This window comes from Cydia amplana, chromosome 4 (assembly GCF_948474715.1).
Source record: "Cydia amplana chromosome 4, ilCydAmpl1.1, whole genome shotgun sequence".
NCBI lineage: Eukaryota > Metazoa > Arthropoda > Insecta > Lepidoptera > Tortricidae > Cydia > Cydia amplana.
Window position 1 is genome coordinate 3,225,477 of NC_086072.1, and position 13,842 is coordinate 3,239,318.

The 13,842-nt window shown below is 38.4% G+C and overlaps 1 protein-coding gene across 1 annotated transcript in view; it reads right to left on the minus strand.

Moving 5' to 3' along the window:
• The window catches only part of LOC134663116 (oxysterol-binding protein-related protein 1), a 41,063-nt gene extending 27,508 nt beyond the window's left edge, over positions 1-13,555 (minus strand). The window contains exon 1 of the mRNA XM_063519450.1: positions 13,427-13,555. Within this exon, the coding sequence (XP_063375520.1) occupies positions 13,427-13,461 (35 nt within the window). The 5' untranslated portion in view covers positions 13,462-13,555. The remainder of the gene's footprint in view (positions 1-13,426) is intronic.
• Positions 13,556-13,842: the final 287 nt, after the last annotated feature.

Consider the following 13,842-nt stretch of genomic DNA (forward strand, 5'->3'; position numbering starts at 1 on the left):
CTGGTCCGTGATGGATTAGTTTCCATTGATGTTGGAAACATTGTGTTGTTATAAAACTTAATAGTATGTACCTTTCTACGAGTACGCCGTGTCAGGGCTATAACCGCGAAAATCGAAGTTCGCAAATAACGGGCATCTTTATCTGTTACTCCAATTACGCCTTCATTGGAGTAAAAGAGAAAGATCCCCGCAATTTGCAAATTTCTTTTTTGCGGTCAGTCCCCACTACCTCACGCGCACCATAACACGTCTTTTTCTAGTCGTTAATTGTCGTGTTAATTAGAAAGGATGGTAAACAGAAAGAATCGGAAAGAGACGCTTAAGACGAGAATTGTTGTATGCCAATAAGTACTAGAAAGATAGAACCTACGTACTTAAGTTGAAAATCCAACTGCAAGACTGACAAAAAAGTGTTTCTTCACTATAGGCCGCCATGTGCATAGGTAACTAATAAATTAATAATCATTCACCTCAACTATCCTGCCGGTACCTTTCGCGAGAGAACGCCAAAAGTAGAATAAAATACTTAGCCAGCCCGTAATAAAAAAGATCCACAAAGTTTTCCTAAAACCCTTCACACGGCACATCATAACCCATACTATATTATTACCCAGGATAAATCCGGATAGTTTCTGAAGTTTGGCAATCCTAAGCCGACCTTCGATAGGCCCAGATGCGTCCATTTCTACTCTGAAAGTAGCCATTTATGTGACGCTGAATTAGTAAGTGTCACCCAATGAAGAATTGGACTCGCTCATTTTAGGGGCCTGATTCGGATTTTGAACTAGATTATCTATTAGACATCACCAAGATAATAATAATTGTGTCAGTGTCAAAAAAGTGTCAAAAGTGACGTATATGTTTGAAGAAACGTCACTTTTGACACTTTTTTGACACTGATATATCTTGGTGATGTCTAATAGATATCTAATATTTGACGTATCTTAAAGTTCGAATATGGCTGTATTACTCTCGCAGGCAATGGAAGTCTTTATTTGATAAATCGTATCTTTCTCCATTATCTCTGAAGTACAGCTGACCTTTATTTGTTTCTTCCGATTTAGTTAAAAGCTACAAATTTTTTAGTTTTTGATTTAATTGTAGTCACACTTATGAGTTTCAATTTTTCATCACAATTTCATAAAAGTAATCATACATTTAGCACATAAAAATCGAGTTAGCTTGTATTTAAGTCAATCAGTAGCCATATTATGTTTTATTAACACCTCGCAATCCCGACAGGCCGCACCGTGTTCAAATTTAATTTCCCCGCCAGCCCCCTCCCACCCTCACCCGACGGGGGGCAATCACAGACCACGAACTAACCAACTCGATATAACCAATTGTATTTCACTCTATTGATCGGACGCGATGAACTAGAGTAACTTTAGAAGTCTGACTAGAGCACAAAAATGAATAGTTTAAAGGATGGCTCACGTTAGACCGGGCCGAGCCCGGACCGATGCGTCCGACACGACATTTTCTATGACGGCTGATCGGTGATCACGTGGTGCTTTACATAGAAAACCACGAATCTCACGTTCGTGGATAGGCCGGGTCCGCATTTATCGTCTAAAGTGTCATGCGTCACTCTCGCATTTAATTAGAACCCATAGATAACTATAGAACAAAGAACTATAATATAGTTTATATTATAAAGAATAGTTATAGAAGAATTTTTTTATTATACTTGGTCAACCAGATCTTGACAGTAGAAAAAGGCGGCAAATTTGAAAAATGTAGGCGCGAAGGGATATCGTCCCATAGAAAATTTGAATTTCGCGCCTTTTTTTACTGACAAGATTTGGTTGACAAGCTATAAGTAAATGTTAGAACCCCTTGACAGCCACAATGACTTGCTCGAACTGTGTGATCGGTGCTTAATGAAAAACTTTGTAAAAGCTATCTAGTGGAGTCGATAAATGGTAGTCTATGGAGGCAACAGATGACTGGATTAGCGCTCGCTTCCGTTCGCTCTACGTGTACCTTGCCTACGTGTGTTGGTTAAACACGTGTGTATGTATAACACGTGACTATACTGGAACAGTTTTAGTAATCCTCGTATTAAAGAACAGGGCACGAGTAAGCCCATTATAATCCACTCCATCACTGCCTGCCACAGTAGTAACAGCTCTTGGAAAACGCGTTTGTTGAATAGAACCAGGCGGTTTAAAATCAAAAGTGTTACTTTGATAAATTTGATAATCCAAGAAATAATAACGTGCTATTCAATTAGTGCTAGCCCGTTATACTTATTTGCGTATTTTACATGCAATTGGTTACAAAATAAAATAAAAATCAGGTCTATTGAAAGTAAAGTCCGTGAAAATCATCTTCTTAATTTTTTTAAACAAAGATTTCAACTTTCTAGAATTACGTCAAACGTGCCGATTGTTCGTGGAATTACATCAGTTAAGTAACATTTTGTTTCTAATAGCGAATAGATTTTTAATTCAAATGAATGTAGCGGTAATAGCTTGCACCGTATTCATGAGACTGCACCACTGCATATTATGCAGGGAATGCTAATCGCAACTCGTCGACAACTCACTTCAAACGATTTAATAAGAATCATTTCGCGTACTACGTAGGCGAACAACACGCGAACGCGAAGCGAAGCGATGCGACGCGGGGTGAATCAATCCTTTGATACCTATAGACTGTCCTACGATGGCGATCTCGTTGCGAACGTGAACGCCGTGGGCCCGCCGCGCCGCGTCGCTTCGCTTCGCATTCGCGAGTTGTTCGCTTACGTAAGATGCAGCGTACGTTAGTACTATTAAAACAGTCCTTCTAAGATTAAATAAAAGTAGGTAGATAGTAGATATAAACGTAACCCTGAATATAGTCACGAATATATTTTGTCTCTTTTTAGTATGCAGTTTGAACTAACCTTAATGGCTAAATACCACCCATAAATAAGTGTATAAGCTTACCCTTTCTTCGACTTTCGCCCGAAATTTTGCTTTACATTAAATTTCCAGTCTGTTTCCTTTAAATATCTGACACCTTTTGTATGCTGCATCCTTCTCGCCAGCTAAAAGAGGCATTAGTAAATAAATTGGCATAAAAAAGTAAATAAGCCAAGTCATTATGGTAATGTACAAGCAAGCCTCGCTACAGCGGCCATTTTATGAAAGCCAGACAAAAGCGTTGTTGTAGCGCGCCTACAGTGTTGTTCGTAATATTGAAAACGTTACTTTGCTTTTATCTCTATTGTTTACCGTTCGATTAACAAAAGGAAATTAATGATAGGTAACACATTATATATATCTACATCTGTAGTAATTACATTTAGCTTCTTTAATTTCATGTCCTAAAAGTATGATAAACCCCGCTGATAAAACAAATAGATAGTGGGAAAAAATCAGGCGTATTCTAATTTTAATTGTAGGATGTGAATTCGATCTGGATTAAGTACCTATATATATGGATCGAATCTATCAGTGTCAAAAATGATGTTTTTGGTTGAAGAAATCTGAAAAAAAATTGAAATCTTTATTTCAGGCAACTAGGCATCGATAAATACCTTAAAACTAGCATACCTACTACATAACATATTATGCTTGCGATGAATTATATGTACCTATTACGCAACCGCCAAAACTTGACACCCTTCGGCCAAAACTCCTCCTTGTTGAAGGTCGCTGACATTCAGTCGGAACGCGCACCATAAAAGAATTAAAATTCGCATTGTGTCGAGATTCCAACTTCGTCGCCTTCAGAATGAAACCCGACTTTACTCTTATATACCGGTGCTTTATTCTTTTTTAATACCGCCCACATATTAAAATGTGACTTTTACAATATTCAAATTCACCTAACTGACAGACACAAAGAACTGTAAATAATGACTTTGTAAATAAACGGCGTATAAAACCTCAATTGTTGTATAACAATAAAAGTATAACAAAAGGTACCTGTTACTAGAGTGAGACCAACATACCTAAGTCTGCAACGATTTTAATAGCACACGCAGTAAAAGTGTTATTTTAATTAAACATCAAACTTCTATGAGATTATGACGTATAAATAACACTTCCAAAACGTGTGCTAATCAAAATCGTTAGTAGACTTCTCTTGGTCTAACTATTGGTGGAAAATAGAGATAATTAAACTACTACTACGGAATGATATCTAGAAGAATGTATTCGAAGAATCTATTCCCACACAAAAAAAAAACATAAGTTAAAGGGGGGAAAAGGAGCTTATTTCTTATTTCCCCATTAAGAAAACAAAACATTTTAGAGAGTCGTTTTATAGGGTTCCGTACCCGAAGGATAAAAACGGGACCCTATTACTAAGACTCCGCTGTCCGTCCGTCCGTCCGTCTGTCACCAGGCTGTATCTCACGAACCGTGATAGCTAGACAGTTGAAATTTTCACAGATGATGTATTTCTGTTGCCGCTATAACAACAAATACTAAAAACAGAATAAAATAAAGATTTAAGTGGGGCTCCCATACAACAAACGTGATTTTTAGGGTTCCGTACCCAAAGGGTAAAAACGGGACCCTATTACTAAGACTCCGCTGTCCGTCCGTCCGTCCGTCCGTCCGTCCGTCCGTCCGTCCGTCCGTCTGTCACCAGGCTGTATCTCACGAACCATGATAGCTAGACAGTTGAAATTTTCACAGATGATGTATTTCTGTTGCCGCTATAACAACAAATACTAAAAACAGAATAAAATAAAGATTTAAGTGGAGCTCCCTTACAAAAAACCTGATTTTTGACCGAAGTTAAGCAACGTCGGGCGGGGTCAGTATTTGGATGGGTGACCGTTTTTTTGGTTGTTTTTTTTTTGTTTGTTTTGCTCTATTTTTTGTTGATGGTGCGGAACCCTCCGTGCGCGAGTCCGACTCGCACTTGGCCGGGTTTTTGACCGAAGTTAAGCACGTCGGGCGGGGTCAGTACTTGAATGGGTGACCGTTTTTTTGCTTGTTTTGCTCTATTTTTTGTTGATGGTGCGGAACCGTCCGTGCGCGAGTCCGACTCGCACTTGGCCGGTTTTTTAGACCGTCGACTAACCACTAGAATCTTAGTTTGGAGTTAAACGGAGGAAAGAGAAGAGATTAAAGTAATGTCCAGACTTTGGTCGACTTTTTTTTTGACATGGCAATGCTCACGCAATGCTACTACGCTGTCTACGCTACGCTACAAATGGTATGTACGCGCGCGCGTACAAAACAAAATCAAAATCTTATCTTAACAAATTGTTCGATCAGAATCGACCTCTCGTTCCAAGTATAGGTACTTACCTCAAATAACATGTCGTTTCGTCTGGATTTAAATATCCGTCCAGAAACAGATAGAGTGACCGAGTTGCGATGTAGGTTAGTGTTGCTCGTCTCGAGCAAAAGCCATCTCCGGGGCTTTTCTATTAGTGTTTATTGAATACACATAAATAAGTAAACGTACGAGTAACCATAGAGAAATATAGTAAGACAAGAGTGCTCACTCCATACATCAGTTCAGACTATTAATTTCACTGTCTACATCTAGCATCGAGTAGCGGAACTATGCTGTTGAGATAAGACTTGAGATATACTTATGCTGTTGAGATAAGACTTTCCGGTCGGTGCTACATCTATTGTCAAGTAGCAGTACTGATAGTTCCGCTACTCGATGCTAGATGCTAATAGTCTTTTTGGTACTAAAACTGATGTATGGAGTGAGCACTCTATGTATTTTTTTCTCTATGGAGTAACTTACTTTATAGAACAATTTAAACATAAATTGTAAAACATTCCAAATCAAATCCATGTAAACGCTATTAAGAGCCCATCAACGTGCACATTAGCGCCACTGCTAAATAATCGTGATTATTTAAACGAAAGATATTTAAAAAAAAGGGGCCGCTACGTACCTACTGTATCTTGTATTAAAGTACCTTTTGAATATATCAAACTAGCTAGTATCTATGTTGCTGGATTCGTCAAACTATAAACTCAAAACAAAAACGGCCGTTTTAACTTTGTACGCATAGACTGACTAATCCAGCAACATAAAAACTAGTTTGATGTATTCAAAAGGTACTTTAATACAAGATACAGTACGTAGCGGCCCCCTTTTATTAAATATATTTGGTTAAATTTAAATAATCACGATTATTTAGCAGTGGCGCTAGTGTGCACGTTGATGTGCTCTTAAATATTTAATCATTTAAAATCATCAAGTAAAATATTTAATACTACCAGCCTACATGAAGAAACAAGAATTATACCAGCCCACATAAGGAAACAACTCAAAATTTGCATCAGATTACTTTTGCCCCACATGTGGGTAAAATGTAACTTTAGCATCAGTTTTTGAACAATCAAGAGAGCCTTTACCAGCTGATGTTGTGAAAAATAAGGTGTTACCAATTATTTTGAGCCAATTTACATAAAAAGCAAAATCAAACGTTAAATATTCTTCATCCTTGTTCTTGCCTAGGTACGGAATGAAAGCTTAAAAAAATAACTTTGTATAATTACGAAGGGCCCAAAAGCGGCTTATAATCACGAGGCCATGTTATTGTTTCAGAAATAATCCCCACCGCCTGAAAGGGAAGGGTGCGTTCATGGCCGGAATGTTTTGCTTACTAATTGGCTAATAGAATTAGTACAATACGGTTTTAACGTCTCAGTATTTCTCGCGTTACATAATCTATCTATCTAATACCTTTATCTAATACCTTTAAACGAGCAATTCTTGTTATACCTTTAAACGAGCAAGTCTTGTTTATTTATTTATTTATATATATATTTAGGGGATCTCGGAAACGGCTCTAACGATTTCGATGAAATTTGCTATATGAAGGTTTTCGGGGGCGAAAAGTCGATCTAGCTAGGTCTTATCTCTGGGAAAACGCGCATTTTTGAGTTTTTATATGTTTTCCGAATTATCTACGATTTCGGTGAAATCTGCTAACCCCCTTCGCCTCCGAAAACCCCCATATAGCAAATTTCACCAAAACCGTTAGAGCCGTTTCCGAGATCCCCGAAATATATATATAAATAAACATATAAATAAATAAATAAGCAAGAATTGCTCGTTTAACGGTAGGTATTAGATAGATATATTGTATTCAGTATTCTTAAAATAATATGCATCTTTTGAACCTGCAATCGCCTCTACTACATTTGATTATACGTATATAGGAACTTCTACTATATGTACCTACCTAGTGTACCTACCTCATACTCTCTATATACATCTCTCTCATACTTATGTGCCCTTACTAAATGCCTAGACGGATTAACTCAGGAGGTCGTGATTAGGGGCTGGCTTTGATTAAATCCTTACAGGCCTGGATAAAACTGCCCTAACTACAAAAGGTAAGTATCTAGTAATTAGAGCTGGCTTACGTCTTTTTTGTGGGTGCGAGGCAGAAAACCTCGGAAAATGAATGGGGTAGATTTAGGTATATTTATCGCTGAGTTAGCCTTCTGCCGCCAATGTAGGTACGTAAAATGTGCCTAAAATAACTGCTTTGCTCCAAAATTTGAAATTTTCTTTAAAATTTATAATTATGATAATTGTGGTAGGTATCTTGATTGTCTTTGATGTAGATGTAGTAATACCTAGGTATCATGACAAAGGAACATGAGATCACGATTGCACTTCAACGCAATATCATTAGAAGTTATTCCGCAATCAGTAAATGGCAATCCAATCAAATCTAGCCTTTATCCTAATAGATTTACTGTTTCTTTTTCCTAGAAACAATGATAACAACGGCTTTGCTGCCTCGTTTACAGGGAACTCTCTATCGGATTACTTTTTCTCCAAGGCTGAGAGAGAAAGATACCTAATTAAATAGTTTTAGAAAAAAATTTCAGGTTGTATTTTAGATCTGTTTATTGAAAGTAGATAGGTACTATGTATACCTTTTACAGTACATAGTACAGTCAAGTTCATTTGATTTCTGCGTCCCTTCGTGTCCTATCTTTGCTGCTCCTGCAGTGTATGCTGCTCGAATCCCTTAGAAGCTTGACGCCATGCTGCACGAGTGCACCAGCACGCCCCATTGACTTACGTCATCATCATCATCCTCGCGTTGTCCCGGCATTTTGCCACGGCTCATGGGAGCCTGGGGTCCGCTTGGCAACTAATCCCAGTAATTGGCGTGGGCACTAGTTTTTACGAAAGCGACTGCCATCTGACCTTCCAACCCAGAGGGTAAACTAGGCCCGTATTGGGATTAGTCCGGTTTCCTTACGATGTTTTCCTTCACCGAAAAGCGACTGGTAAATATCAAATGATATTTCGTACATATAAGTTCCGAAAAACTCATTGATACGAGCCGGGGTTCGAACCCGCGACTTTCGGATTGCAAGTCGCACGCTCTTACCGCTAGGCCACCAGCGCCCCATTGACTTAGGTATGAATATATAATTACCTATTATTACTTCGTAAAGACGGGCCCTACGAGCAAAACGAAGTGGGCCAGTACCATTTGTGTCAAATCGCATTGTGTGCGCAACAAATGCGAACCCGTCGTGCAGTCTAACGCAACTAGGAACAAAAAATCTTTTATATTTAAAACTATTTTACTTTCGCTCACAACTCTACAGATGTACAAGTTGCATAAAATCTTCATAAAGTAGAAAAGGTTCTCAGAAATTTAAGGCGAATTTTCATTTAGAGAATAGAAAACCTTATACAAAAATATGAAATTTTTCCCAAAATTTTCGAAGTGGCATGTTCGCAATTTTGGAAATTTACCTAATTATTTTAGATAATAGCGACAAATTTGTACTCGCAACTGAGGCCATACCCTTGCTCATAAATCAAACGCCCACTTGTTCTACAGACGCATCGTTTTATTGTGCGGTATCCTATCCATTATATGTCCCAGACATGTGTGTCACATAAAGCTGGAGCGTAAACGTATATTTAATATTATTATATTAAGTACTTATACTGTCATAACCGCTGTGAAGAAGAAGATAAACGACTTGTGTTTAGACAAAGAGAATAGATCCTGTCATAGTAATTTTTGTAGTCACAGTAAATTTACTGCCATCTATCGACACACGATTAAAACTCAAAATGAAAATGTATAAAACTATCAAAAAAATGTATAATTATGGATAAATGATTTTATTATTTTTATATCATTTCGACCCATGTTCTTTCACTGATACCTATGTGTTAAAATCGTTAAATATAAAACGGTTTCGTCAACGCCATCTATCCGAGCATAGGCCAAAGGTGTGTACGCCATCTATCCGAGAATGACTTTTCTTGATTTCCGAGGCACGTTTTTTCCTTAAGGGGCCCACTCCCACTGATTACCAGTCCGCCGGACGATATCGACCTGTCAGTTAGAATAAATTAGTTGACAGTTCCGAACAACTGACAGGCCGGTATCGTCCGGCGGACTGTTAATCAGTGGACCCCTTAAGACTTTATTCATCTTATACGGAGTTATACATACATATATCTTTGCTTTAGACGTGTGTGTGTCGAAAATAAAATCTACATGAAAATAAAAATCGGCTCATTCCACATGGCGCCTCATGTTCACAACAGCCAGTCAGTTGGGCCAGTAAAAATAAATAAATAGGGCAACTAATATTAAAGCACTAGAAGATTAATAGAGAAACGTAGACAGCAGTTATTTTTAGCAACAATTTCTATTTTAAAACGCGTATAAAACTATAAGGAGTAGGTAATTTGATTGTGACGTCACATGCTAGTGTTTCATATAAATTCCATAGTAGCAAAATCGTTTTGACAGTTCGAAAAAATAAACTGATTTGACTAAGTAGTAGTCTAATACCCTATTTTGTCTTTAGCCCCTGGAGAGGAACACAATATTTTATTCACTCTAAGAAACTCAGTATAGGAAGCAGCAGGCCTTAAATGTCGTTTGGATAATTAATTACCGTTGAGGAGGGTACAGATATACCTGACTCAGGATTGACAGCCCCCTGACTCCCCTGAGTGTTCAAGAGCCGTTTCATGTTCAGGATATATTATAACGGCTCGTGTAGGTAATTATAGTATATGTTGAAGGTTTTCCTTGAAACAGCGACGATATATATACAGTATGTCCTTAATTACCTTCTAATTACCCAAAAAAGTACGTTTGCTAAACAAGCAACAACGGTTGCACTCCGGGAGTGCCGATAGAAGTGAAAACTCACCTCACTATGTTACCGACGCCCGGTAACACGATACATACGTTTAGCGGAGGTATTCTATTTATTTATTATATATTATTATCCTTCTCAAATAAGATTGACATGTTTATTTACATACTGCCATGTCAACGTCAAATTATTTGAAGATAAGTAGAGTCTTGAAAAGGAGTCCGCAATATAAATGTCAAATAACATTGATTTTTCTTTATTGATTTAAATGCCATTTAAATTATGAGTGGCCACCTTACGGGGCTTACGGTCACGTGATCGCCTTACGCCCCTTACGGTCACGTGATCGCCTTACGCTGTCTCGAGTTTATCATTTTTTCCCCACCTCAAAAAGTGCCCAGCGCCGCGAAAGAAGTTTTCACTTCAAAAAACCTCAAACCGAGGATAGAATATAATACAAACAACGATGCAAACATACGAAAAATACAATCAAATAAAAAAAAATAAAAAAAAACATACAACCGAATTGATAGATTTGGAAGTCGGTTAAAAAAAAAGGTCAACATACTTTTCTGTACAGTCGCCATCAGATGTATCGGAGCGGTCAAGGCGCTCACAAATATCTGAACATGGCTCTATTGTCAAGGCGTTAGAGTGCGTGTTCAGATATTGTGAACACCTTGGCCGCTCCGATATATCTGATGGCGACTGTACCTAACGATAGCACAATTTATGTAATCGGACCTATTCACTATCTTCTCAAATAATAAAGTCCGGATTTGGCGAGGCGCGAATTCGAAAAGGGTTTTTTAACATTTAAGATCGGCCTTTGATGTAAAGGGCCATCAGACTTGGCACGGACGTGTGGGCGGAACGCTCTTAATCTTTCCAAGTGCCTTTGACCACAGTACAAGAACAGTAGTGAATCTTCATAGAAATGTGCCGCTGCCGGCTTGAATGTGTGCGTGCGCGCCGTGCGCCGTGTACGAACGCGCTGCCACGCACACATTCGCATAATATACGGGGGAATACGGTGGCGGCAGTGTGGGCCGTACCGCGACTGCGATCGCGCGCATTCGAGTACGCTCGCATTTACCTGCTCTTACCGGCCTTAATTTATACCTCATTTATGAATTGATAGAACATTTCATTATATTATATAAATAGAAACCTAGTGCTACTCATAATACGCAAATAATATTTAACTAAAAATAAAAGTGACAACCCTAAGCGCCAACGCAAGAGTAGGTAAATAACTTGCCGAGCGGCCTTAGATTCACTACTTACTGTTCTTAGTGTACTGTGCTTTGACGTTTCAGATGTGACACTAAGCCTAATATCTGCAGACATTCCTATTAAATCGTATGAAATATCTGAAATACTTCAATTTTCTTTGAGGTCTTTTTTCAATTCGCATAGAGTTAGACCAAGAAAAGTCTGCAACGATTTTGATAGCACAAGTGTTATTTTAAGCGTCTAACTTCTATGAAATTATAACGTATAAATAACACTTGCACTGCGTGTGCTATCAAACTCTTTGCAGACTTGTCTTGGTCTAATTCTAGGTGATTCATAAACACTAGTGTCCGACCGAAACATGTTTTTTTGCCGAAACCGAAACCGAAACCGAATGTTCGGCTTTGGCTCTAGTTTCGGCCGAAACCGAAACCGAAACCGAAACTTTTGTAGACTTGTTAAAATCGTTGAAAAAATGTCATAAAACCGCTTTTACACACATATTATGGGGCTGTCAACATCCAATGTCCTTGAAATTGATGTTACTTAAGCAGTTTTTTATGAAAACTACTAGAGTTAGACCAAGATAATTCTGCAACGATTTTGATAAGTTGATAACACACGCAGTGCAAGTGTTATTTTAAACGTCAAAACTTCTATGAAATTATGACGTATAAATAACATTTGCACTAGTTGCACTGCGTATGCTATCAAAATCATTGCAGAATTTTCTTGGTCTAACTCTATTCATTCACCAGTCAAGCTAACATGTAGACACAGGGTCAACCAAAAACGCGAGCGCAGCGAGCGCGAAATTTTTTGTTAACGATATCGCAAGGCCGGGTACCGACTTCACCTGGGCCGAAAAGTCCGAAGTGCCCCATTGAGGCGATCTTTCATGCGAAGGCAAAGCCCTAGCCGTGCTTAAGGCTTCAGGATAAGTAGTTGAGCACAGACTCCAACCAATGTCCATTGGATTCAAAAGCGAGACCGCAGGCCGAGCATGGCGCAGCGAGGCCAAAGGCTAAGCTGAAGTAGAGGACATGTGGAACACAAACCAATGGTAAATTGAGGTAAAAAGTGAGGCTAGTTTTCTTATTATTATCTTGCCCAGGGCCCAGTAACATGCGACAGTGCTATCTCATTCACTTATGTATTGACAGCCTCTTAAGACTGCGTCAACCGTCCAGTGGCGCCCTCATTAGTGGAATTGTGTTTTATAATAAACCAATTAATGTCTGTACCTAATTATACATGAATCAGTATATGTAGGTATTAATATTGTTGTCCTACTTATTCCCCAACTTTTGGTCTTTGTCCGAAGTACCATTTCGTAAGTTTCGGCCCGGCCGAAAGGTTCGGCCGTTTTTTGGCCGAAACCGAAACTACAGCCGAAACATGATTTTTTGGCCGAAACTGGCCGAAACCGAAACCGAAACCGAACCTTCGGTCGGACACTAATAAACACTACCAAACTAAACAGTGCCATACATAACCTATACCTAAATATATGTATGTCCATTTGGTGCTAAGGCCTCTCCAAACGTTAGCGATATATCGGCCCGACAGAATGCGATGGAGCGATAGTTAGAACAAGACACAACATATCCCATGCTTGAATCGTTCTTGTTGAACGGGGCCGATATTAACAAGCTTTTATTAGGTCGACCTGTATGTAACTATGTAATGGAATCTAAGGTAACTAATTTAACAATCTTCCAAGGATCGTAGCGTCATGAAAATTGGCAGCTGTTTGTAGTTCTGATGACAATACAATAATATGGTACTGTCGAACTGATCTGATGATGGAGACAGGAGGTGGCCATAGGAACTCTGTGATGAAACAACGCAACCTAATTGTGTTAGGGGTTTTTAGAATTGTCTGGATGAGTATTAGTTGTCTGTCGTAAGAAAAGTACAGTCAGCGATAAAAGCTTGTACCAAAAATTAAATTTTTGCCAAAAACTTATTATTTGGTGTTTCCGTTTCACGCGGTTTTCAACCGATTACTATATTATTATTCAAAGTTTAGAAATAAAATATTATTTTACTTTTAAACCTTATTCTAGAAAGTAAGGGATTAATTTATATTTAAATTATCCACTCACCTGTACTTGTACTGCCCATCAGCATTATCGCCCATCTTACTCCCACGCCGCCGTCTTGAATCTCGCCGTCTCACTCGCACGGACACTCACGAACACACGAAAACACGAGTTTCAAAGTCTGTGTAGTGTTTTATTTTATTCCCATTTTCGTTCTAAAGAGAGAAATCATAATAGGGATGATGACACATCTAGTAAGATAGCAAACGAGCAATTTATCACAATAATGTGGATATTAAAATAAAATTTTGAAAAATTACAAAAATACAGGACCTGAAAGTTTCATTAAGTTTTTTTTTAACTTCCAAAAACGATAAAAGTAAGGGTACCATTCGATTCCTTACATTTCATCTAAAAAAATATTGTATGGCAACTATATACATAAACGCAATATTTCACCAGCAAAAACGCAATTTACT